Source organism: Vanellus vanellus, assembly GCF_965231255.1.
Source record: "Vanellus vanellus genome assembly, chromosome: 11".
NCBI lineage: Eukaryota > Metazoa > Chordata > Aves > Charadriiformes > Charadriidae > Vanellus > Vanellus vanellus.
Genome location: NC_138916.1, coordinates 6,641,240 through 6,665,846, shown reverse-complemented (window position 1 = coordinate 6,665,846; position 24,607 = coordinate 6,641,240). Strand labels below are relative to the sequence as shown.

At 39.4% G+C, this 24,607-nt stretch overlaps 1 protein-coding gene across 4 annotated transcripts in view; it reads right to left on the bottom strand.

Annotated features, from left to right (window-relative positions):
• Positions 1 to 1,319: 1,319 nt before the first annotated feature.
• The window catches only part of LOC309676153 (annexin A2), a 63,784-nt gene continuing 40,496 nt past the window's right edge, over positions 1,320 to 24,607 (bottom strand). For all 4 annotated transcript variants that reach the window (XM_082488640.1, XM_082488639.1, XM_082488638.1 and 1 more), the window contains 11 exons: positions 21,396 to 21,495; positions 13,475 to 13,569; positions 10,197 to 10,310; positions 7,837 to 7,927; positions 6,379 to 6,458; positions 5,985 to 6,044; positions 5,216 to 5,309; positions 4,371 to 4,466; positions 3,386 to 3,444; positions 2,601 to 2,723; positions 1,320 to 1,684 (listed from right to left, as the gene is read on the bottom strand). In XM_082488640.1, coding sequence (XP_082344766.1) covers positions 1,625 to 1,684; positions 2,601 to 2,723; positions 3,386 to 3,444; positions 4,371 to 4,466; positions 5,216 to 5,309; positions 5,985 to 6,044; positions 6,379 to 6,458; positions 7,837 to 7,927; positions 10,197 to 10,310; positions 13,475 to 13,569; positions 21,396 to 21,495 — 972 coding nt within the window. In that variant the 3' untranslated portion in view covers positions 1,320 to 1,624. The remainder of the gene's footprint in view (positions 1,685 to 2,600; positions 2,724 to 3,385; positions 3,445 to 4,370; positions 4,467 to 5,215; positions 5,310 to 5,984; positions 6,045 to 6,378; positions 6,459 to 7,836; positions 7,928 to 10,196; positions 10,311 to 13,474; positions 13,570 to 21,395; positions 21,496 to 24,607) is intronic.

The window sequence follows — 24,607 nt, the reverse complement described above, 5'->3', positions numbered from 1 at the left end:
GTTCCTGAAAAATAGTATCATTTGCGCATTTAAGTTACCAGTGTTTTATCAACCGCAGTGGTTTTACACCGAATATTCCTTGTGGTGTACAGCCAATGATATTTCAGCAAGGTCTCTTACCCTTTTAATAGCAGCATGAAACAGGCTACTGTGTGCTTCTCATGTCTTTTCTGAAAGGTTGATTTAACAAGGCTCAAAATTATTCCTGAGTACATCAGCCTTTGAAACAGGGCTACAAACCAGGTAATGCCAGAGGGAAAACTACTGGTACTCGCAGGCAGCTTTGTGTTTCCAGAGAAACAACAGCTGGGAAAGGAGGAAATTATTTTCTCTTATGATACTTACTTAATATTTATATTACAGTTGTACCCAAGTCCTCTGTGCTAGGCAGCGCGTGGCAACTGGGCCCTTGCACCAAGATGGCTGCTCCCCTCAGCCTTCACCTGTGAGCACCCAACTGCAGCACTCACAGCTAGAGAGCAAGCTTTGCTCTTTACACCTTTTTCCTAACATTTAGATACGACTTTCACACAGTAGTAGGAAATAATGTTACAGCGAGACAAGAAAAGAGCATTCTACCGGGTGAGCTTACTGCACCGCGGCCACAACCAACGACTGAAATACCTGTCACCACACGGGGGAAACAGGAGCTCCGAGCGCCCAGCATGGCTGCGGGGGCAGAGCCACCGCCTCCAGCCACCGTTAGCGGCTCTTCGCTGTGTTGAGGACGGTCCGAAGGCCCCTCACAGCCGGAGTCCAGCCCGCACCGCCCCCGAGCGGCGCGGCGGCCGGCCAGCGCCCTGCGGAGGGGAGGGCAGCGCAGCGCCACCTCCGTTTCCCCGCACCGCAGGTGTCCCCTCAGCGCCGCGGGAGGGCGGGAAACTCCCTCCGCGCTGAAGCGGGGGCTCCGCTCCTCGGCGCCCAGGGTCGGGGCTCCTGAAGCACCGCTGATGGTACCGACAGGCTGTTTCAAACCTTGAAGAGGGTTCGAAACTGTTCGCCCCTCGCACACGGGCACAGAAAACGTTTAAATGTTTAAGAGGGATTCTAAAGTGTTTGCCCCTCACACAGAGTCAGAGCAAGGTTTTAGTGTCACTTAGGGGGGGGAGCAGACGAGACGATAATCAAGAGAATGGTTTTGCTTCTGCTGAGAAATTGAATCATTAAACAAGGGCTTTAAGGGAGGAAGATAAGGTTTCAGCCACAAGTAGTGAACCCTGGGAGGAAAAAAACACAGAAAAAGGACGGCGAAGGCTAAATACATATCAATTGTTCACACAGTTGTCAAATTAAAGGTCTGAAGGAGACGCATCTTCAAGTAAAACTTCAGTTTTATTAGAAACATCGCACAGCGAGGCAGAGTCTGCCACAAGCACTTGTAACCTCGTTTATCTGCGTAAGGTTAGTTTCTCTGGCTATAGGCTGTTAGGGACCCTCGGCAGAGCCAGGCGGAGCGCGGCCGCCGAGGGGAGCGCGCGCAGCACCGAAAGCCTACTACATCACTGGTCCGGCGGGTACAAAGGCAAGCCAAGGTTAGCGAGGCGAGTCATTTTTTTTCTAGGATTACAGTAAATGAAGAGCAAAAAAGGCATGTCTCTGGATTTGGGGTTCTTGATCACAGTTTTCAGTCCTCTCCACCACACAGGTTCAGCAGCGCCCTCTGGTAATCCCCTTTTGTGTCTTGCTGTAAAGCGAGGGAAGAAAAATACAAAACGCATATGAGGAAACAGTCACAAAATGTGAAAGTATACGCATCATATTCTAAACCTGTGGGACAGACTCTGTTTCGCAGTTGAAGCCCTGTCAGCCTGGAGGAGACTATCTGGACTGGGGTTTACTTATGTGCGAATTGAAATAATTTATCACTCTTGCCATACAAATGCAAGGCCATGAAGGGAGAGGAATTGTAGTATGAAAGAGAGCAACAAGAGTAAGGAAAGCTGAAGGACTCTATTCTGTTCTTTCTCACTGATCACTGCAAAAAATCACACATCAAGTTCAATATTTTGAAAATTTGCCTATAATCTGAAGTTGACATATTCAGGAAAAGATTTTGGCTTAAGATTTTGACGCAACTTCTTCTACACAAGGAAGAATGCTGTTGTGAGAGTGGGTAGAAGACTGGTTTTTAAACAGACACACAAGCTCTTTACCTATGTCCCAAGTTAAATAAAACCTCGTACTGATAGTTCCTGCCCAGTCACAGATACAGACAAAAATCACTCTAGCTAAAACGGGCACTGAAATGAAAGGGAGCAGCAATTTAGATGCTCTATTTTCATTCAGCAATCACAAAGAAATTCTGTTTTTTCTTTTCTTTTAGTCTGAAGATAGGGACAGGTGAACAGAATTTTCCTTCCTAACACAGCAGCTGATTGCACAAACCCTACATGTACTGTCAAGTGGCTGCCAGGAGTTGTACCAGCTGTAGACTGTAAAGTTAAAGCTGTTTTTTTTCCAATAGTGCATGGATAATAACTTATTATTCTCATTGCAGCCTCTAAACCACCTCCCATGAATTCTCATGGCACAATTAATCCAATGAAGACTGCTGCAAAGGACCACACAACTGGTATAAAAAGAAAGCTAAAAAAACATACCTGGATGAAATAGTAAAGAGATTTTCCATATTTCCTCTTGAATTCACTCTTAATTTTCAGCATGTCAACCTCGCAGCGGGAGACCATAATCCTGATCAGAACCTTGTCGCGGGTTCCCTTGCCCTACAAGCAGATAAACATTTAGAACTGTAATAGCCAAAATGCGTAAAAGGCCACCATACCTAACGGTAAGACAGCAAACTACAGGCAACTGAGATGTAGCAATAAAAGATACAATGAATTAAACCTTCTAACTAAGGTCATTATTATGATCCAGGAATTTGAGCATCAACATATTTTTCCCATCAGCAGCGTTCGACCAACTTCCAGTCACAAATCTAGCTACTTCGACTGTAAGCAGCAGTTCTGGTTCACCAGGAAGTCTTCCTGGTATTGGCTAAGGCCTGTCACCAGGCGTTTCTCCTTCATTCCTTTTCTTGAGAAAGTGTTTAGTGTCTTATTTTGGCACTTCAATAAACAGCTTTTTCTGCTATCAGCTCTTGGTTACCTGCAAAAGATGTGTCTAACTTTGCTAATCATAATCAACTGATCTAACTACAGATCATTATAATGAGACCCTTCCCTATATTTTCCTATACCAGATGCACCCGAATAGATACCTAGGCTCGTAACTGTTAAAGAATGCTTTTGTACAATACTAAGTCATTGTTAATTTATTCACATGCCTGTCACACACCATATGAATAAAAGTACCTAAGGAATCAAAATTTGATGAAACAATGGCAAGAAAAAAATTAGTACAAAGAACGAACAGTCTTCCCTACCTTCATGGAATCATACAGTCTGTCTGCAAAATATAGCTGCTTGTTCTGAATGCACTGGACTGAAGAGAGAGATAAGAATAGTTAAGCATGCTGCCCATACATGAAATAGCAGAACAGCAAATCTTGGAGCCATTTTTAAAGACATGATAAGTAGTCAAAATAAGATTTTCAGCAAAGGTTTCTCCAAATGGGGACACTGAGAAATTATTTTTACCCGAGTTGTTACTTAGAAGTGGTTTGGCTAAGCTTCTGATTGAACACCACAATTCATTCTTTCACTTCTATAAGCAACCTCTTTTCTGAAAACACTCATTGTATGCTAATCCACGAGAAGTCTCCCTTTCAAGGTTGAGCTCTGTTTATTCTCCATTTGCATTACCGAGCTCTCAGTTCATCCTTAGTCTGAAATGGATTTTCCTCTTAAAGAATTTCCTCTTCAACTTGGTGACATTCCTGTCATCATCATCTCATGCCACAGTACCAGCCTTACACCCTGCCTCCCCATTCCAGAGAATTCAGTGCCAAATCGGCTTTTATTAGCCTCTAGCATCCTCCACTGCCCGTCTTCTCTCACACACACACTGTTCTCTCTCCAGCCTATGTCTACATTGAATACCTATATAGCCTATGTCTATATTGAATATTGATGTGTTCAGCTATAGTTCCAACCTTTTTGTTTGTTTGGGGAAACAAACATTAAGCCTCTGCATCAGACAAAAGTGGAACTAACAACCAATCACAAAACACATGCATTTTTATTTTCATCTGAAAAGCAAGGTTTATATTTTGCAGAGGGCAAAACTATGCTACTTCTCGACACCCATAATATCCTAAAATACACTAGTAGATCAAATAATGCCAGCACTTCCAGTTTATTTCTCATCCAGCAATGCAGAGGACGCTGGGCTCTATCCTTATCACAATACACTGCAAGAGCGATGAAAAGATCCTATCTAAAGATACTCTTCACTTCAGGGTAACTCACCAAGATTAAGGAAAGCATTCTCCAAATCTCCTTTAACCTCCTTCTTGATGCTCTCCAACATATCATATGGGCTGTAGCTCTTGTACCTGTCAAACACTATCACAAGAAGGAAAACAGGTGAAATCAAAACACGACCAAGAACTGGTAAAAGTAACCACCCAAATCAAAACCACAGAGAGCGCAATGCAGAGACATACGATTAAAAAATACCTGTCCAAGTCTTTCTGAGAACTTTATCTTAAGTACAGCCTAAGTTTGTCAGCTGATAGTAAAGTTCCTGTGCTACGGCCTTTTTGTTTTCCTTGAACACCTCCATAATCTGGTAAAATACCATCTTAATCCTGTACCAGTATTTTTTCAAACAGTGATTTAGGCCCTGAAAATAAAAGTCTTCAAATGGCTTTCCCGTGTGCTTCTTACAGCAATATTAGAGCTGCTTTTCAGAATCTTCGCTGTCAGATTTAAACACCTGATACAGCTAAGCTACCCTAGGACAGAGGGAAAAGCTAAAGGAGTTCACAAGGTCTCCTGCAGCCATGTTTTCTAGATTTGTAACATTTTTGTTCTCAGTGTAGGTGACATAAAATTGAGCATTGTTACACCTGTGCAAAAAAGAGCTCTATGCACATTCAAACTGAGATTAACAAATCCACACAAATAACTATTTTTTTTTTTAAATTAACAGCCTGGACATGAATTAATATTTATGAGATTTCCTATGTTTTACAAGTGCTTTTTACATTCATTTCAATCAAATCTGGGACAAAATAGTTACTGCTTTGGTATAATTTTCTCTCGTAGGAAAAAAAAAAACGACAAAAAACCATTTGCGTCTCAATTAGTACCTTTCTGCAAGTGGGGGACACTTCTTTCAGTCATAATGTTGATCCACTTGGGGACGTCAGTTCCCTTTCTCTTCACACCAGCATCATAGAGCTCCTGGGGTTAGAATGAAAAGCAAAAATCACGAAAATCAGGAGTTACACAAGAAGCCATTGTAAACATGTACAATTTCTTTACTGGAAAACAAGCACTACTGGAACTGTGTCAGTGGGAGCAACACAAAAGGACACATGGCTGGGCAGACCCCTAAGGACAAGATCTATGGATTTAATCTGAAACTAAGACTAATTACTTTGTATTTACCTTTACCTACAGGTTTTACTCTGTATTTAGCTCTGTTTACCTCAGCAGAACTGCTCTCGACAGACACAGATGTAGTAAGACAGATACAGATGTAATAAAGAAGCATTACCAGCCACTAAGTTCATTGACACTTCTCTCAATCTTACACAATTACTTGGTTGCAACCAGTCTTCACAATGTATGTGTTTCCTTTTGTTAAAGACTCTCTTTCTCAATATGCCCAAGGGCATACCAGAGACCTTCTGTATAGGTACTAGGGGGTAAGCAGCCCATGAAAACTGACAACAGAAGGTATTGGGATTCCAAGTGGCAGATAACTTGACAGCATGTAAACACTACTGTGCAAGACAATCTGAAATATAGACACCTACTTTCATAAATGCTTCTCACTCCCATAGCATTTGTACTTTCAGTATCGCCTAAAGCTTGATCAACTTAAGACATTTAATGGTCATTACCAGCACTTACCCTAGCATCTAGGTCGATCAGCTCATAATCAATCACAGAGGTATCTTCACACCTTTTGCCCTTCAAACAAGGACAGCAGTATTTAGAAGAGGTTTAATAGACAGTAAGCAGTTTGCTATATGCATATTCTTTTCTCTTTGATTTTTTTTAATCTGAATTTGCTAAATAAGTAACACTGTGCTGCATCCCCATTATGAAGCTGCTGCTATGAATGCTGCATTTCTGTCAAAATACTTTGCCCTTCAACATTTGAATATTCCCCCCCCCAAAAGACAGTGAAAATACAACGAAATTTAAAAGTGAATCAGAAATCCAATTGTTTTACTGGCAGCCATCAGTTTGTTACCAAAGGGCAGGCACATTAGGAAAAGTGGAAAAATATGAACAGACCTACCTTGGCCAGGGCAACCATTAGCTTGCGGAAGTCACCAGACGTGTCTGATATAATGTCTTTTTCCAGCTCTGTCTTGTACACTAGAAAACAAAAAATTCTTTTCCAGTAAATGGTGTCCTACAAATATTCCTTTACAAGAAGGACAGCTGCTAATTAGTGTGTTTTATGCACACAAACAAACAGCTACAATCTAAGTCACGTGTGGAAGACAATGAAAACGGATGCATGTTTGCATATGACAAAAACAACATTGCTACCAGCTAGTCATGAGAGTTCCCATGCAATCGAAGTCTGTCATGGAAAGATAACAGGAAAGCCTAGGACTGTTTCAAGGAAGGGAATATTGTTTTAAGTTCAATAGCCTGTCAGATCATTCTTAGCTACCAATGAATGTTTGCTTGTTTGATAAACACCGCACTTAAGCCTTCTCTAGTTGTAGATTTATGACTAGACAACTGCAATTACAAGTTTAATGCAAAAGACAAAAGCTGTTATGATAAATCATAACACACAGAGGAATGTTGCATTTGATTCTGGTTTGATGTCTAAACATTTCCATTGCTTTCCAAGTGGTAATACTCTATAATACTACAAAATCATATTCTCTCTTCTTTTCAACAGCAACCTAATCTACAGCAGCAACATTCTCTTTGCTGATACATAGTATTTTTTTTTCGATGCTGGCCATTAAGACTACATTGGTTTTGCTTGTGCTTTTTGACTCAGCCAGCACCTTACCAGAATCGCTTGACAGCTATGAAGCATGAGCACACAGCAATTTTCTACATTTCAGTCTATTTATGGTGAAGCTTAACTCTAAAGCTCAGGTAAACAAACAGGCACTAGACAGCTGCGCTACTGAACTGTGATAAACCCAACCAGAATGGCCAATATAAAAATATAGGGAATATTAAAGGGTAAGTAATACTTTTTGAGGATGGAACTTAGATCACTCTTATATCTACTTATTATCAACTAAGAATTATAGCTTCAATCAGATAACATGCTTTAGAAAAGTTGAAAAACAGAACATATGCTTTTATGAAGTTTTATTTAATGTCTTTTCTGGCAGGTCTACCAAATAAGCTTAGAAGCATGCTTCAGTAGATTTCAGATTCACCTACTTATCACATAACTGATACTAGAATCCATAATCTAAGATCATTCATTCTGTCACTACGTACAGAATGAATGTTGCTTACAAACAAACCCTATTTAGACACAACTTATATAAATAGTAAATTTTCTCCAATTTGTTTGCTACCAAGCAACAAGATGAAGCTATATAGACACACACAAATATCCAAGACACCAGCAAAAGATAGTATCTTATGTCCAACTGCCAGAGAATCAAAGCAGGCGTGTAAGAGAATAATAATCAAATTCACACTGAGGGCAACTTATCCAGGTAACTTAGTGTGAAAACATAGTACACTGAAACTTTCAAAGTAAACTTACTTTCCCTGTAGACTCTGTTAATTTCACTAAGCTCCTGATTTGTTCGTGAGCAGATGATTTCAATGAGTGTGTCTTCATCAGTTCCCAGACCCTGCAACACATACATGATTCAGTTCGGAATAAGTACTTTGAACTAAGCTGCATTACTACTGTTTAAAAAGTAATACAGGTATTTGCACTATAACAAAATTACAAACCACATCAAAATGTATCAGCTACCAATTAAACCTTATAGTAACTCAGACACTCCAAAATAATATGGCTTGATCAATGTGCTCTAAACCTACTTTATATAGATAAACAGCCCATTAAAAAAAAAAAAAATTGCTAACACCACTGCAATATTCTTGTTCCTGGAGAAAGACAGGAAACTCTGAAGGACAGGCTCAGAACAGAAGACCAACTTGGATGAGCTGAAGATGCTTCTCTGTCCAGTAAACCCTGAGGATGCGTGGATTACTAGCTGGTAAAGCCATCTGGCAGCCAGATGCCTCAGTATTTTGAAAATAAACTTTTTTTTTAAAAAAAAAAAAAAAAAAAAAAAAAGTCTTCACTGGTGATTTTTTTCATTCCGTTTTGTTTCTTACCTACCAAAGAACTGTGTTCATGCTAATCTCATTAGCCTCAGCTTCCAGCATCACCAGCAGACAGGAAAAACACTTTTATGCCTCCTGTTAGGATGCTGTTTGCTAAGCCCATCTGTAACATAATGTCATTTGGTATGTGGCAAAGATGGGCATGGTTTGCACAGGACTCCACGAGAAGTCTGCTGGGTAACATTTTGGGAAAACTTCTCCGTCTTACACATTTGGAAAATTGAGGTCATTATATGGAAAACTGTCCTCTTGGAAAAAGTACTTCTATTAAGGTAAAAAAAGATAAAAATAAAAATGGGAGGACTAAACCCAAGTGATTTTATAAAAATGGCTCACAGCTAAGAGAATTAGGAAAGCTTTCCACAGACTGGTTCTAATAGGTATCTGGGAAAGAAATGAAGGCTAACAAAATTTAAGATTTTCTAAATATTTTTAAATTATTTCATAAAAATGTGTAGCAGAAAAATAATTAACTTCTCAACGATAACTTTGCTTTACCCAACTTTGATTCCCATGTCATAGCTTATTATGTTCTATGTATCAAGTCAAACTTAAGCTCAGGCAAATTCGGATCATTAGACTAGGTGCTTGGGAGTTGGGAATAGCTGACCTATGGAGAGAATAGAATATTCTACATTTGTGGCTACTCTGAGGTAACAGCTTGGCCTTTGGAATGCAAATACAGCATAAATGCTATATAAGGATGTGGTCATCTGAAATATATCAGATATAAGACATTTAAAATCAAACAAACAAAAACAACAAAACAACCTAAAACCAAATTACTGCGATTCACAGTAAATTATTGATAGCCTCTACTTAAACCAGAAGAGGGCAGCATCTGATTACTAAAAAAAGGGATCTGGCCCATCATTAAAGAGTTACGATCTCTGTACTGGGTTTGTTTTGGGGGCTTGGGTTTTTTAGGGAGGAGGGTAGTTTTGTTTGTTTGTGTAACTCCTTTTTAGTAGTCTGGAGAAATAAATTAATCGGTTTTTGGTCTTGTTCTGAATTTCAACTGACATATTTTAATACTTGTTTTTTAATTATTTTTGAAATTTTAATTATTTTTAAAATGTTAAAAAATTAACCTCTCCAAGAATATTCAGAATTTAAGTGATGACTATACATACAAATTCCCAAACCTTAGTTTGCTTAGAAAGTTGAATGCAGTGGCATGAGCACCTCTCAAAATCTTGTGTCAGTGTCCTGCAGAGCAGATATTTCTAAACTACCGATCTATTCCACGCTTGCCTGTGATTGTGGGGGACTGAACACAGCGACTCACTGCTGCGCTGTTTCTCCAAAGACTGCTTTTGATGCCCCATCCTCCTCTTCCTTGTGTTCTACACAGAGGCAGGTGTGGTACAGGTTGTTCTTTCAAGATCACTGATATGACCCAGTAACTGGAAACTACTGTTTAAGTCCATAAATGCTAGCAGACGATTTAATGGCTCCAGCTAACAGCTGCTCTCCTCATGTTTTTTTGTACTATGAACCTCTAAATTGTGTTTAAGAGCAGTCAGCAAATCAGTTATTCCTGACCTGAAATTTTTTCTTTAAAGAGAGGATTTAATTAACATTTTTAAATCACATGATTCCAGAATTTCTCTCATTTTAGATGCCTTGCAGCTGGATACTTAAACTGTAGTACTAAATAATCAGTGGACATGTTTGAAAACTATGGCCTTGGATATGAAGTCCATACTCATTCTTGAGACAGTGACATCAGACTAACGTACATAAATTTCAAAGATCATTTACCTTCATGGCAGCTTTCAATTCAGAGGCGTCATACTGTGCTGGTGTCTTCAGCAAGCCCAAGATCACTGCCTCCAAATGACCTGACAGAGCAGATTTGAGTGCTGCAGAAAGTTCCTGTAAAAAAGGAAGGATGATGGAAGAAAAAAATTATAGCTCACTTCTGATCTCCAGAGAATTTAGCCTGTAGTGCTTTAAGTCTCCAAGCCTGCACCAGTCTTTCTTACACAATTGACAAGGAAACAGAACATGAAGAGCTTTTCTTTTGTGAAAGCCTAAGAAAGAAATTAGGGCAAAGGAATTTTTTTTACGCATCCTTTGAAAATAAGAAGAAATCCACTGGTGGCTGACGAAGTGCTGGGAAGCATGGTGCAGACACATCTGAACAGCTCCGCTCCAGTCTTGAAGCACTGACACTTTGTTGGAGCTAATAAGCACAGATGGATCCGAGTGTGACTCCCTGCAGTCAGTGCTTCTCCATCATACTCCCAGTTTTCCCAGTAGCACTGTATTATTTGTGTTTTTCCTATTATCCCAGCCCTTTACTAGCTGAGACATCAGAAAATTGACAGCACAGTTATTCCACTGTACAGGCCCAGTTCCCAAACATCTAGCTGAAGAGAAAAAATTGTCCCTGAGCATAGAAGAATTATCCCTGTCTTCAAGGAAACTATCAGGAGTGTGTAGCCACAGTCTATATTGTTAATTGTCAGACAAAGAACGTTCACTTCACAGGATGCATGCAAACCCATAGCAAATAAAGTCAGAGACACGTCCTCTTTTATGGGCTTCAGATGCAACTTGAATAATACTAATATCAGCTTCATTGTAGAGTAGTTACAAAGTTGAAATCCCTGGGATAAAGACTGGGGTTTACACAGATCAATGTATTCCCTAAGCTGAAGTGAGGTCTGTAGCATTCAGAAGAGAATTGCTGCATTTCACTTGCTGGTTTCTACACCGACAATTTGTGAGCTTGAGCGGCAGGGGAAAAGGGGGTAGAGAAAGTGTCCTCAGCAAAACAGCAGAGAAGTTTGTGCCAAAGAGGTAAAGAGCCACGGTACTTAGTTCATTTCCAGAGTCACCCATTTAATCCAGGGCACTAATATTTGCTAATACTGTATGCACTTACTGCATGGATTGACCAAAATAGTGAACGGTGGTTTGGGCATCTAGCTGCCTTAGTCTAAGAAACATTTTAGTACAATAACTCAATTTTGGATATAATGTTCCATCATTTATTTGTGCGAAAACCTGTTTTTCAGACATCAGCTGAAACAGCAAAGATACCGCATATCTTTAGAATAAATTTTAGGACAATTCCACGAATTCCAATTAACTGAGTGAAGTTTCTGTAATCTTTGCACTTTGGTGTGAAGGCTGAAGAAAATACAAATCACTACAGTAGGATTTACCAAAATAACCGCAACAAAACATCTCAAACTGAACCAAGCACCTGCCCTCCTATTAGCAGACTTCTGGAGAAATAAAGTCTTCCCCCCCAGCTAGGAAAGCAGGGTCTCCACTCCGCTGTTCTCTCTGCTCTGGCTAGGAGCGCTCTAAGAGAGAAGCGGGAAGCAGACAACTGGCAGATATCATTAATTTATAAATAGCAAAGAGAAAAGGTTTTACTAAGTGTTCCAAATGACCATTTGGATATTAGCAGTCTATTTCAAAGTCAGAGATTATCGGCAGCAGTTCAGACTGACCAGACACACACAAAGACACACATGCAGAACCCCCAGTATTCACTAGTGGCTCTGTTAACGCTGGTGATGGGGAAAGACTGCATAAATCAAACACTGTTCCTCAAGATTACCAGTAGTTTCCATTAGATACAGCTCAACTCAAAGGAGTGAAAAATAGATGTAGATCTGCGACTTTTAAAAATTATAATGATCTATTTTGAGAAATCCTGCAACACACAAAACGAGCAGCCTAGTACAACACGACACATTGCCAAAGAAATCTGCAACAACCCGTTGCCAAAGAAAATCATGAGATACTGTCCCCAGAATATATACCTTCATGTCTTTCCAATACCACTTCCTCCTCTCTTGCCATTCACTTGTTTATTTCACTGAGTGGTTTCTACAGCAAATTTCCATTGTTTCTACAGACTGTTTTGTTCTTTGGCACTCGTTAAATGTGATAAATTCAGTTTGATCTTGGGGCACAGCAAGGAAAAAAGGCAAGAGAAACAATTAGATGAAAAAAGTTGCAGATTGTCTCGACTGTGCATTTTTGTGGTCATGCAAAACATTTAACTTTAAGTGGCACATTTTACTGCTGGGGTCCACTTATATGCACAATTGCAGTGCCTGCAGGGTGTGACTGCCAGGGTGCAGATGTGTGCACACATGCATGCGTCCAACTTGTGTGTGCTTCTGCGCGTACCTATATCAGCCATGCACAAGGGTTGGTGAATTTCCAAAATTTAACTCTAGATTTACATTTGGTTTCAGATGAGCATTCTGGGCTGCTATTGGAGAACTACCATTTGAGGTCTGGCAAACCTGAAAGAGATACATTGATCACAATTCTAACTCTATACAAGTTTCCTCTTTTTCGTGGGCATAGAACTTCAGTTATGGTAAGATTCTCAAAACTTCAAAAGTCAAGAGAAGAGCTCTTGCCTTCCAGATAGCAAGACTCATTATGCAGAATTCTGCACATATGTTACAGATTTCTCTCCATCAACAGATCAGTACCTAAGGTATTTCTGACAGGGTAATATCTAGTGGTAGTTCAACTCATTATATCACTTTGTTCCACATCTGCAGCATTCATAGCACAACCGACTGCAGTCTTTTCTCATTTAAGCTCGCTCTGTGAACAGAAATAGAATACTTTACTTATGCTGACCTGTCTTAAAAAAAAATTAAAAAAAAAATGAAAAGGTCAATCCCCTAAGCCATCTCCCTTTCACCTTTTCGTTCAAACTGAGGCATATCACGTCAATGGATTTTCACTACTATTTAGCACATTTCACCGAGGAATCCTACGGCTAGCTGGCTGGCTGGCTGGAGGTGCTAGGAAACCGCCGTCTCCAACAGCTTTCAGTCCAGTTGCACACACTCAACAAATCTAGAAGTCCCACCAGTCCTAAACTGTGACTGTACGGACAAAGTAGATGCATCTTTAATTTCAATAAAAAGACAAATCAAATAGTACTTATCTCCAGTTTACACCCAGTTAACTGTGAAACACACAAGCCCTGAAAAATCTAACTGTCCACAAGAAAAACATTCAATACTTGGTATTTCTTCATATTTTTCTACCTTTTTGGTTCTCCTCTGATAGGCAAAAGCAATATCCTGCCTCTGTTCATTGCTGCGGTTTGTCAGGATGTTGATGATGGTGACCTCATCCACACCTACAAAGACATAAGACAAAGAGTTAAAGAAACTTTCTTGCTACTGTTCTCTTTGTATTAGTATGTCCTCCAACACCCAAAACAGAATATGTGCCGTCTGGAGCAGAGCTCCACAACTCTCATTAGTTAGCATATGTCTCATCCCAGCCTTGGAGAAAGGGCAACCAATTACAGCCCAAATTTTTGATGTGATGCAGATCTTTGTGTACACAGGCATGCATTCACCTCAACAAAGTCTAGTTTGTGATCAGCTTTGCTACTTCTGTTTCCTGCTTCATTGTGTGTCTGTTTACTTGTATTCATTCACTTGGTATCCTGCAAAAAGTTGCTCAAGAACACAGGCTTTAAAACTGACATGAACCTGTACTTACGGCCTGCCCTGTCATTACGGTAGAGCATTTTCAATTAAAGCTTCTTAATAAAGTAGTTACATTTTCTATTTAACCCATAGTCACTTAACTATCACTCCAAACATAAAAACAGGAAAATAAAACAGTATATTTCATTCTCTCAGCAGCTTGGAGGCTCAGAAGACAGAACAGGTTTTTGACAAATGGAAGAACTGTGTTCGTACTACTTTTTTTTGAAATCATCACTTGAAGATACATGCTGAGTTTTAACTAGCATGCCTAGAGGATAGTATTCACTTTTAAGTAAGTGAATTACGTATCAGTAAAGGTTTAGTTTTAAGTGAAGTCTTCCAAATCCATGCACTTAAAGGCTGAATGCAAGGAGCTCATTAAGATTTATTGTAAGTTAAAAGCCAAAGCACGCATCTAGAATTAGATACTCTTGCTGTCAATAGAAGCTAATGCACACCACATCTTCGCTCCTGTAGGGGTCATCAGTGCAGGTCAATGCATATAGGACTTTTACATTGTAGAGGAAGCAGGATTTCCAGATGTTATTTCCTAGATACAGCTACTTGCTAGTCTATGTTCTTTCCAATGCAGGCAGCATCTTGAGACTTTTCCACTTGCTCCTGCCTACTGCTACTAACTTGTGTTCAGATTCCCTCTTGTTTTCCCCGCTTCGCTTGCTGCTTTCAAACCGGATTCTCCTGAACTTCCATTCATTGGACTGGCACAGTTCTTGCTCTGATCACAATTCTCATCTGCAGCTTGGTCTTCGCAATTCGAAAGATATCCTAGAGCCTTGTTGGACTGGAGGCTCTTGAGCTTCTTGAGGTGAACCTGGAGCACCTGACTTATCTCTGTACCCTGTGATAGGGCTCTAACCCACTGGACGTACAGTTACTATGCCCTGCAAACATTCACATCTCTCAAAGAGCTCTTTGCAAGGACAGCTACGCTTTGTTTATTCACATCAATAGAAGAAAAAGCCAAACAAGTTGTTTATATTCCCGTAACTAAGCATTAAAACTATATTAAATCCTTTCTTTTACTATGAAAGCTTATAGAAACTGCTCTTGCAAGCAGCCAGTCTCCATTACTCAACGGAAAATGTTTAGAAATGCGAGCCCCTCTGCCACAAGGTAAAAGAAAAGAATTGTTAGCAACAGAAACAGAACAGCCGAGGGGGAGGGGAGGCCTGGGAGAAGGGGGGGAAAGAGTTGCAGAAACAGGTAAGAAAAAGGATGTGGCACACTGACACTGAATGTATCTGAACAGAACTGAAAAGGTGTACTTAACCAAATGGTAGGTGGTTGAAATTTCCAAAGGCCTGGGTGAAGACACACTAGCTTGCTCAAGTAAAATCTCATTTTGAATTTAATTTTCTTACGCTGATTAAAATACCAAACACAACTGTGGTTTTGTAGGATAATTATAATCTTTTTCTTTGTAAATGCTTTGTAATGCTTTTTGCAAATGCTTTGTAATGCTTTTTCTTTGAATGCTTTGTAAAAAGATAGAAGTGAAAGAATTTGAGTCCCCTTCCCCAATTCTCCAATGCACACTTGTGTCTGTATCGCTGAATTGAGCCCCAAGGTAAAACGTTCATTTGTATTTCCTGTACATTATCGGTTAACCAAAGCTGTCTGACATGCCATTCAACCGCAGGTGGAGAATAACAGCACAGCTGGAAGTAATGTCCAGGCAACATCCAGATAAGTCCTCCAAACAGAAGAGCTAGCATGGCTCATAAATGGATGGACAGAGGAGCCAGCTAGCACAGCTCTCATTGTTATGCTCAAATATCAAGCTAAGCTACAGCTACGCTGTGCAACGACTTGTTTTGGACTATTTCCAGACTGACTGGTTAACGCTTAGAAGAGGCAAAACTATTTCTAAATATTGTACATCTAATACAGCGCATATTCTTCTGCGGCAGAAAGATAACGTTTAACTAGTTATTTTTTCTGGTGAGTTGCATGCCAGGTTTTGAAGCAAATAGGTGGCTCTAATCTAGAGGTCAGGACAAGCCCAGAGTTTTGACTCTCCATTTACTACAAGTGTTATGAATAGTGTCTTTCACATTTGCATACACATCAGTGTAAATGATGATTTCTGGATAAAAAAAAAAAAACAAACAGAAAGTAAGAACTGGATCAGCAGCTACAAGCAAGACTCAGTTCTCCACCAGAATCCATCTACATTTATTTTCCTTATTGCCCAAAGCAACTTCACAGCAACTGGAAACAAATCACTGCAACAGATATTATAAAATTAATCATATAAAGCGTGAAGGTTGCAAAAGACCTTTCAGTCCCTAGCTACAGAATCTAAAATGATGAGTCAAATCCAAAATTCCTTTCTCCATCTTCACATTTTTCACAATGAAATACTGTACTTGATAGCCTCATGTCCTTAGCTCATGCTGAGACAGACCTACATCAGTGCTCTTATTCACACAAGCTTGGCCTGCAAAAGTCAAAAGGCCCTGGAAAGCATCATATGGCTTAGTTACAAATTTTGGTTTGAAAACATGTTGACTGCGCACTTTAACCACAATCTACTCCTGCACATTAAGTGTTCCCATTTTATAAAAAAAGAAAACAAATTCTCCCAGTCCAGAAACAGCCACACACAGACAGATGCACAGACATCGGGCCTTTCAGCTGTTGCAGGGCCACAGCATAAGCCAATGTCTTAAGCTTTTTAATAAATTCTAAATTTAAACTATCCTTGGCATTCAAAACCAGCAAATGACATTTGCAAGTTTTATCACAATTGTGATAGATTAGAAGCCCACAAATAACTCTATCCAAGTTTCTTATTCATATGCTTTGTGGATGGAAATATGAAGTTAACTCATTGCTCTGGCATTTAGTGGAAAATAAGTGCTTGTACTTCACACTTGGGAATCGTGCTGCACGGACAGGATGCTGACTCACATTTGCTGAGGCAGGGTGGAGCAGGAGAGCAGCTCAAACATTTTTCTTTGCTGTTCACTAAAATCTCTGTAAGTTTCAGGGTCATGAAACAAAAGTTTATTTCCAAATTTATTCTGGCTGGGCAAATTTTATCAATCCATCAATGGGCAACTGAAAATTAGACATTGTAGCTATCCGTTTCTTTTAAAACCAAGAAAATCTCTTGCAGATAGAAATTTATTTGATGGGGGGAGAGGGAAGTAGATCTTCAAACAAACAAACAAAAAACCCAAGCCTCTGATTAATAACAATTTTTCTTCTAAAAGAGGCAATCTGTTGCATTGGTAAGACCACAGTATTATGGCTCAATCAGCTAAAAAAAAAAAAAAAAAAAAAAAAACAAACAAAAGAGAGGAAATTAACATAAGCAAAATGATCAGTTAGAGTTTTTAAATTTTTGGTATTTGAATTTCCATGGGCCAAAACAACAGCAACAGCATTGTTCTGAACAAAATGGACAATACGGACAGTCACTTAACTTTCTAGGATGAGGTGAGAACAGAGCTAACATACTTTCATTTTGCAAGACCTGGCATACATTCATTCAGCTCATTTACCAGAAGCCTGTTCTCTTAAATTTCATTTTCAAAGACAGCATGGACAGAATACCAGATGCTATTTCTGTCCTAACAGCATCTAGGTACTACAGAGATCATCAGTCTACATGAATGAACGAAATGGGATTGCAGGCTTCAAATTGCTCGTGGGAGATGTGCGTGATTAGCCCTTGTGAGACCTCAACACCATCGTGCATATGGTACCAACACAGTCCTAGGACTATGTGACTGAGCTTATGAGATGCAGTGTCTGCAAGTGTGCCTTGCATAAAACTGATCCCACTGGAGTCAAAGGGAAAAATTTAGATAATATAAGACCATAATTTCAGTTCTGCTATTTTGTTTAGCAAGATTTCACGAAACCCAAACCACGTTGCAATGAGATACTTCTTTACTGGTACTATTAACATTCTGAATATGTAACTGATGCAGTTTGGCATCAGACACTATCCTCCCACACCAGGATGTCAGCAGATTTCCTTTAAACTTTTGCTTCCTAACATTAAAAACTGCTAAAAGGTATAGGTATGTTGAATATACTATATAAACAATGAATTCAATCTTCCAGAAGACCCCTGTTATGGTTTACACCTCATAATTTACTAATTTGGGGATATAATGAATTTATTATAGACGTATGTTCTAAGCACTTTCCTACAACAAACCTGTGTTTGAATTCTGCCAGTCATGAAATAAAAAAGTATACCACGAGACCCCAATAAAAGGTTGTGGTTTAGGTTGCAAGTAATTAACTATTCACAACCTAGTCTGACAATAAAATTATTTAACAAAGTATATGAGACACACAAAGTCACAATGCTAAGGAATAACTCTGAAACAGAAAAGAGACACTTCAGCAGTCTCCTTTCCTATAAAGGATTAAAAGCAGACTAATGTATGCTCTGTTAGTACTTCTCTAGTTAGTTTCTTCTATTTAGGCTCATATACTTGAGCTAAACTATACATGGAACACAATGAGCGTTACACAGAAATTAGAAAACCTCAGCAAAAAGCCAACATTTACAAAGGACATGCTAAGGCACTAGATGAACTTGCTACAGAAAAACTAAATAGCCTAAAAATGAAACTGACACAGCAATGACAATTACAAAAGGAACAAGCCAGAACTGCAACAAGTTATTTGCATTACGCGACATCTAGGTTGAACTATTGCTAACTACAAACTGGTTGTATATCGTCTAGAGCCATTTTTGCACATGTCCCTTTCTAGGCTGTTGGATAAATATAACCCCCCCTGCATTTAATTCAACTCCACTCAAAGCCCAAAGGGCTGGGCAATATATGTGTGTGGTATGGTTGTTGCAGATAGATCTAAGCCCCAATAAACACATCACAGTGTTTCCCACAGACCTCAAAATAGATGGCTAACCTCTGAGAAGTTAATCTGAAGAGTGTGAATGAATGCAGGAATATTTAGATATTATTTAGAGCAGAACAGTCAGACACTCTACCCCAGATCTTTGCCCTAAAACAAATATACGGCTGTTGTTTAGCCAGTAAAATAAGTTTTACCCATTTTACACACACGATCACCAAAATGGAGAGTCATGACTCTGGTTCAGGGAGTTTGCATTACTGGGAAACAGTTGGATAATTAATTAGATAGTAACTTTTCAAAACTGCCCGCCCTGGCTACAAATACTGTACTTGCATATTGTTTATATAAAAATACAGAAGGTATACCCAAATGATTTTTCGCAAAGATAAGACTCCATAGGATATAATTTCCGTAGTACGGCTATAAAAAATATAATTTGAAAGACTACGTTGATGATTGTGAAATACAGGCCCATAAGAGCATGTAAAGACCTAGATTTTCAAAACAAAGAAAAGGCATGTGTTTCAGATACCAGGAGTCCATTATCCTGCATAGAGCAAAGCCCCTATAATCCTTGGGTCTTATGTCCATTTTTTTTTTTTGAAACTGACCACCTTGACCACAAAGAGAGCTTGCAAATGTCACATCTCTCTTACTGTATTAAAACAAGATGAACGAGTCATTCATTCTTTACAGTTCTATAACTTACATTGCTTATTTCTACCTTCTGCATACAATGCAAACTAATTGCTAGAGAACCAGTGATATTTCCTAGGAAACAGGTAGCTGCTGTGGGTACGTACTGTTTGGTCATTTTAAGTGTTATATTTTTAGCTCAAAAACTACAAAGATATTTCCCAGAAATATTTTAAAGTATTTTCTTGCAGAAGAATTGCCCTGTGTAGCTGTTTACATCACTGTTTGTAGAAAAATAATTCTTGTCTGGATGATTCAGAATTTTCATTTGGAAAAAACCCCACATATATTTTAGAGACTTTGCATTTTAGCCAATTTTCTGAATTAGCAGATGAAAATATCCTGCAACCAAGAATCTGAAGTGCAAGGAAACAGTAACTGGAAAAAGGGTCCTAACACTCTTGTTCTTTATTTCCTCCAGGAATACTTCCTTTGAGAGAGTCTTTACGATAGAAGATTCAGTATTAAAACCATTACATGAGGCTGACTTTCCTGACTGGAAAAGCTTTTGTATTGCCTAGGATATTGCAGTTTCCTTTTGCATTAATTAACAGCTTGAGTGTTATAATGTGTAAATTTGTACCCACCCTGAAAGTCTGACAGTATATTTGACATGTTTAGATTTGCCCTATAATCAAGAGCTGTAAAAAATTATTAAGTTTAGACAAAACTCTGCCAAACATGATGACATTTACTCCTCTCTTACAAGAGGATTTTTTAAAATAAAAACAAACCATGAAATAATTCAAAATCAGAACTGAACCTACTTTAATGAGAAGACAAGGATTTGTCCAGTTAAATTAAGAAATCTTGTGAAAGAAAGCCTCATGCTTGTTAGGGAGGGGCAATATTTAACATTTTATAGCAAGTCAAACATGTGCTTTGTTGGCACTGATGGAAGACTGCATTTCTTTCTGATGAGAAACTGGCTGGATTCTAAATTTCTCCCTCTCCTGACACATTGGGAAAGACTTGGCAGTTCCAGCTACACCCAGCTGTTGCTTCTGTGGCCTGGAAGAAGTCTGGAAAGCATGGCACACCCTTTCTTTGTTACAGAGTAGGACAAGGACGGAGGATCACTGCCCTGGGAGTACCACCAAGGTATTACTCCAGAGCTGTAGTTCATACTCCCTGTACTCCTGACTGTTTCAGTGTACCGGGCTTTCCCATGCAGCTGCATCTCTCCCCTGCCCCATCAGTCTCCTGTCAGCCAGTGGAAGTGGTGGATCCTGACACTGATATAAGGAGGTGGAAGTCTACCTAAGAGCCTGGGTCAGAGAAGCAGAGGAGACTCATCTTCCCCTGCTCCTGAAATACTGCAACATCATTTCAGAAACTAGATTCTGTAGTTTCTAGGACTTTCTTTGACCCAAAATTAATATAAGATACACGAGCATTTAGTTCAAAACCCGGGAGAAAAATGTTCAAACCATTCCCATTCAGCTGCCTGGAGAGCTGAAAGGAAGAAGAAATGTCCAATCCAATAATCCAGTAGAAATCCACGATTCAGAGCTTGGTCCCAAAACACTGCCACAGAAGTTGACATTTCATTCTCAGTGGCAGAAAAGTAGTAGAATTTGAAGTACTGATGAGTCAAGAGAAAAAAGTGGACATTTTCAGTGATAACCTCAACACCTCTACTACAAACTTCAAAAGCATATTCAAAGCAAGCATTTAGAGTTCAAAATCTATCTCTGTCAAGTTTTCAAGTTTTCATCAGTGAAGTCTGAGAAATTCCACCACCTCCTAAAATATTCTAGAGTATTCTAGAGTAAGGATATTAAAAACATCGGTCTTGAGACATGGTACCTTTTTTTTTTTTTTTTTTTTTTTTTTCCTTTTTGGCACACCAGCATTCTACCTTACATGTAGAATCAAAACCACAGCCCATGTTCCTCACCTTTGGTCTTGATGGCTGTTTCCAGGGCTGCAGCATCCCGGTCAGCATCAAAATTTGAGTAGGCCTTAACTGTGGCATATGCACTTGGTGGGAGAGAATGCTAGAAGAAAAAGAAAAACAACCTCAAAGTTAAATCACGTAATCCTGTCCTCACTGCCATTAACAAAACACACAACTCTTGGTTACCTGGTATATAGCCAAATTTTTAAATACAAGAACTACCATCGGGTACCTGCGAAAATGGAATTCTGCTAAGAGCCACCAAACTCTGTTCTCCTGATGTGTATCGTCCAGAAATCCACTCAAAGCCATGGTTATTGTAACAAAGAATATATACAAAGAGCTACTACATATTATTGCAGCAAAAAACCTAACACATTCCAAGTTTACTCACTGAACCTCAGTCTTCTAAAATCTGGAGTTTTCTGGCTAGATCTGAAGGAAATTGACTACAGAAAGCTAATTCACAGAAAGTTGAAGTATCTGCTGTGAAAGTCTGAAGTGTTTTAGATTTGAAGTGAATACTTTGGATTACAGGCTACTTAATTAAAAAGTAGATGGAAGTGGAAGATTAACAATGAGTAAGTTAGCACACTTTTTGTGCCCTATCTTGCAGGCTGTAAAGGTAAAACAAAAAAATAAATAATTTTTAAGCCTATAGTTCTAGAAAGCAGAAGTTACTCACAATCGCCTTTTAAAACTCTATGCCTGCAGATACTTGGTTTAAGCAGTAGGAGGCTAACAAAACCAAATGACATTTCAAGTAACCTCTGCTAGGAATAAGAGGACTCACAGGTAAGTTCACTTAGTAAACAGCTGCAACATTTTAGAAGTTACCAGATTTTATCAGCTGTTTATTATTGTCCTCTCCTGAGGATTACAGCTTCAAACAGGAGGTCATCAGAATAGAAATTCAACTCTTCTCAGCTGCTTCATTGTAAGCTAACAGTTTATCTTGTATCGCCTCCCATGGGCAGGTTAAACTAAACCACAGATTGTCATATAAATAGCTGAGAAATATTCACAAATCCCACTCTCCTGAGTTCAGTTTAGAGATGTAAACCTCTGGCAGAAAGGTGCAGTGACTAACACCCGAAATTGCCATAGCAGTTTCCTAATAAATGAACAAATAAGTTTTCTTGGTAAAGATCCCCAGAAACTTTTGTTTCAGTCCCTAACTCCAACAGAAAGCCAGGTTCACAAACAGGACTAACCGATCTTTATGTCGCTGGAGGATCTTTTCACATGCAAATTGCTAAAAGAAGGACAAATTTTAACTAAAAAAATTCTGTAGTTTTCGCTACATTTGACTCTATCCTGTAGAGGTCAGTCACACTGTCCTGAACAGATTCCTCTGACAGCAACCACTGTGCCTTCTTGAGACAGGCTGTGTTATGCTGTGGAGATGGGAAGTCAAAAAAGTGCTGATAAACCGTACCATTCTTTCTTTTGTCTCTGACCATCAGCTCTATCTAGCAAAGTGGCCCCAGTTTGGCACACAGCCACACCACGAAACACAGCCTTTCCTGTTCGCAGACCAAATTGCTAACAGAAACAGTAAACGGAGATGTGCAGTGCAGCCTTGGACAAATCTGCGTGCCTGTAAGATTCCTAAACCAAAGCCCATTAGTACACAAAACCATGTGCCACTTCTATCTAATTAACCATCCCCACTGGATAATCCGAAGCAAGTCACCTGGTGAGTTTAGACTGGAGTACCACTCCTTCCACTCAGCTCTAGGTATTTTCTGAGTCATTTGGACAGAGTATTTTACTGTAAGATGATATCATACAGTGAGAAAATACATAGAATATTTGCGATTTGAGAGCCATCTTTTCCTCTGTCCTTCCACCCACCCAATGTATGCAACAAGTTGGATTCAGATCCCCTGACGCTGGTTGAAAGACCCAGGAAGCGCAATGTACGTATGTATACCCAAGAAAGACAGAAATCTTCTGCTGGCTACTCTGCCAGTAAACAGACCACCTTCAAGTTCAGCATCCCCAAAGACTATGCTTTACTCTCTCAGGTGACTGTCTTGAGTACTTCAGTGAAGTAGATACAGGTCTCATCAGGGTGATTATTCTGCCTATGAAAAACACCAATTTAAACTCCAGACTATATGGTCTCAAATTACTCTGGTACAATACTGTACGACAGTGCTGGTACTGTGTGTTTTCAGACACGAGAGTTTTTCCAACTGACTTTCCATTTAGTTCAATACAAAATTTTCCAGGATGTGGCAGTAGAAGTCCAGCTAGTGTGTTACTGTTACAAGCAGTCCAGGCCAGACTAAAGCAGAGAAAGATTATTTTTTTCTCCCCACATATATAGCATGCTTCAGAGGTCCTCCAAGTGGTTTACTTCCTCTGAGCCTGATTAGTTCAATCCTATTGTGAAGATCAGAACATAAGGAAGAAGCATATATTACTAACAGGAAAGCTGAAGAGATTTAATTTCTTCTAAAAAAACCACAAAACCAACCAACCCCAAACAAACCCAAAACACTCTTTCAAGATACCTACATCTCAGTATTCTCTGTCTTCAAAAAAATCATCAGTCACATTTGAAAACTGGGTAACTTGACATCATCAGGAAAGTAAGCTACAAAGTCTTGACTACAATACAGGCTTCCAATTCTCAGTGCAGAGATGGAGCATGTGATGAAGCATACAGCAAGATCTTTGTTACAGAATGTTTCTATACTCTCTTGTGGATAGATGCAGACTGCAAGCATAGATTAACTTCAGCTCAACTCCCTCCTTTCCTTAAAGGAAGGAGCAGACGATACGAGGCTGAAGCAAGCAGGCCAGTTTCTTTGTCTTGAAACAAATCAATCGCTATACTGCTGATGTAGAACACACAAATTCCTTAATGCACAAGACAGGACTTGGGTTCAGCTGCGACCATGCTATACCTTCAAGGTTAATAACTTTTTTTTGACAACAATGGGCGGCTGAAGTACTGTGTTTAAAATCAGTTAACTTGCTGAATCATTGCTTAGGGGAACCGAGCAAATCCTTTATGTAAACTAGCAACTCAATAATTGTGGATTGCAACTTAGGATCTACAGAACAAACCAGCTACCTGATATTTCTTGCACTCCGTGGCAGGATTTCTGATTAAAATGCTGGCATGGAACAGTATTCAAATTTGACTTTTGCAACTACTCACAAGCATCATGGAAGAAACATTTCTGTCCTTGAGAACA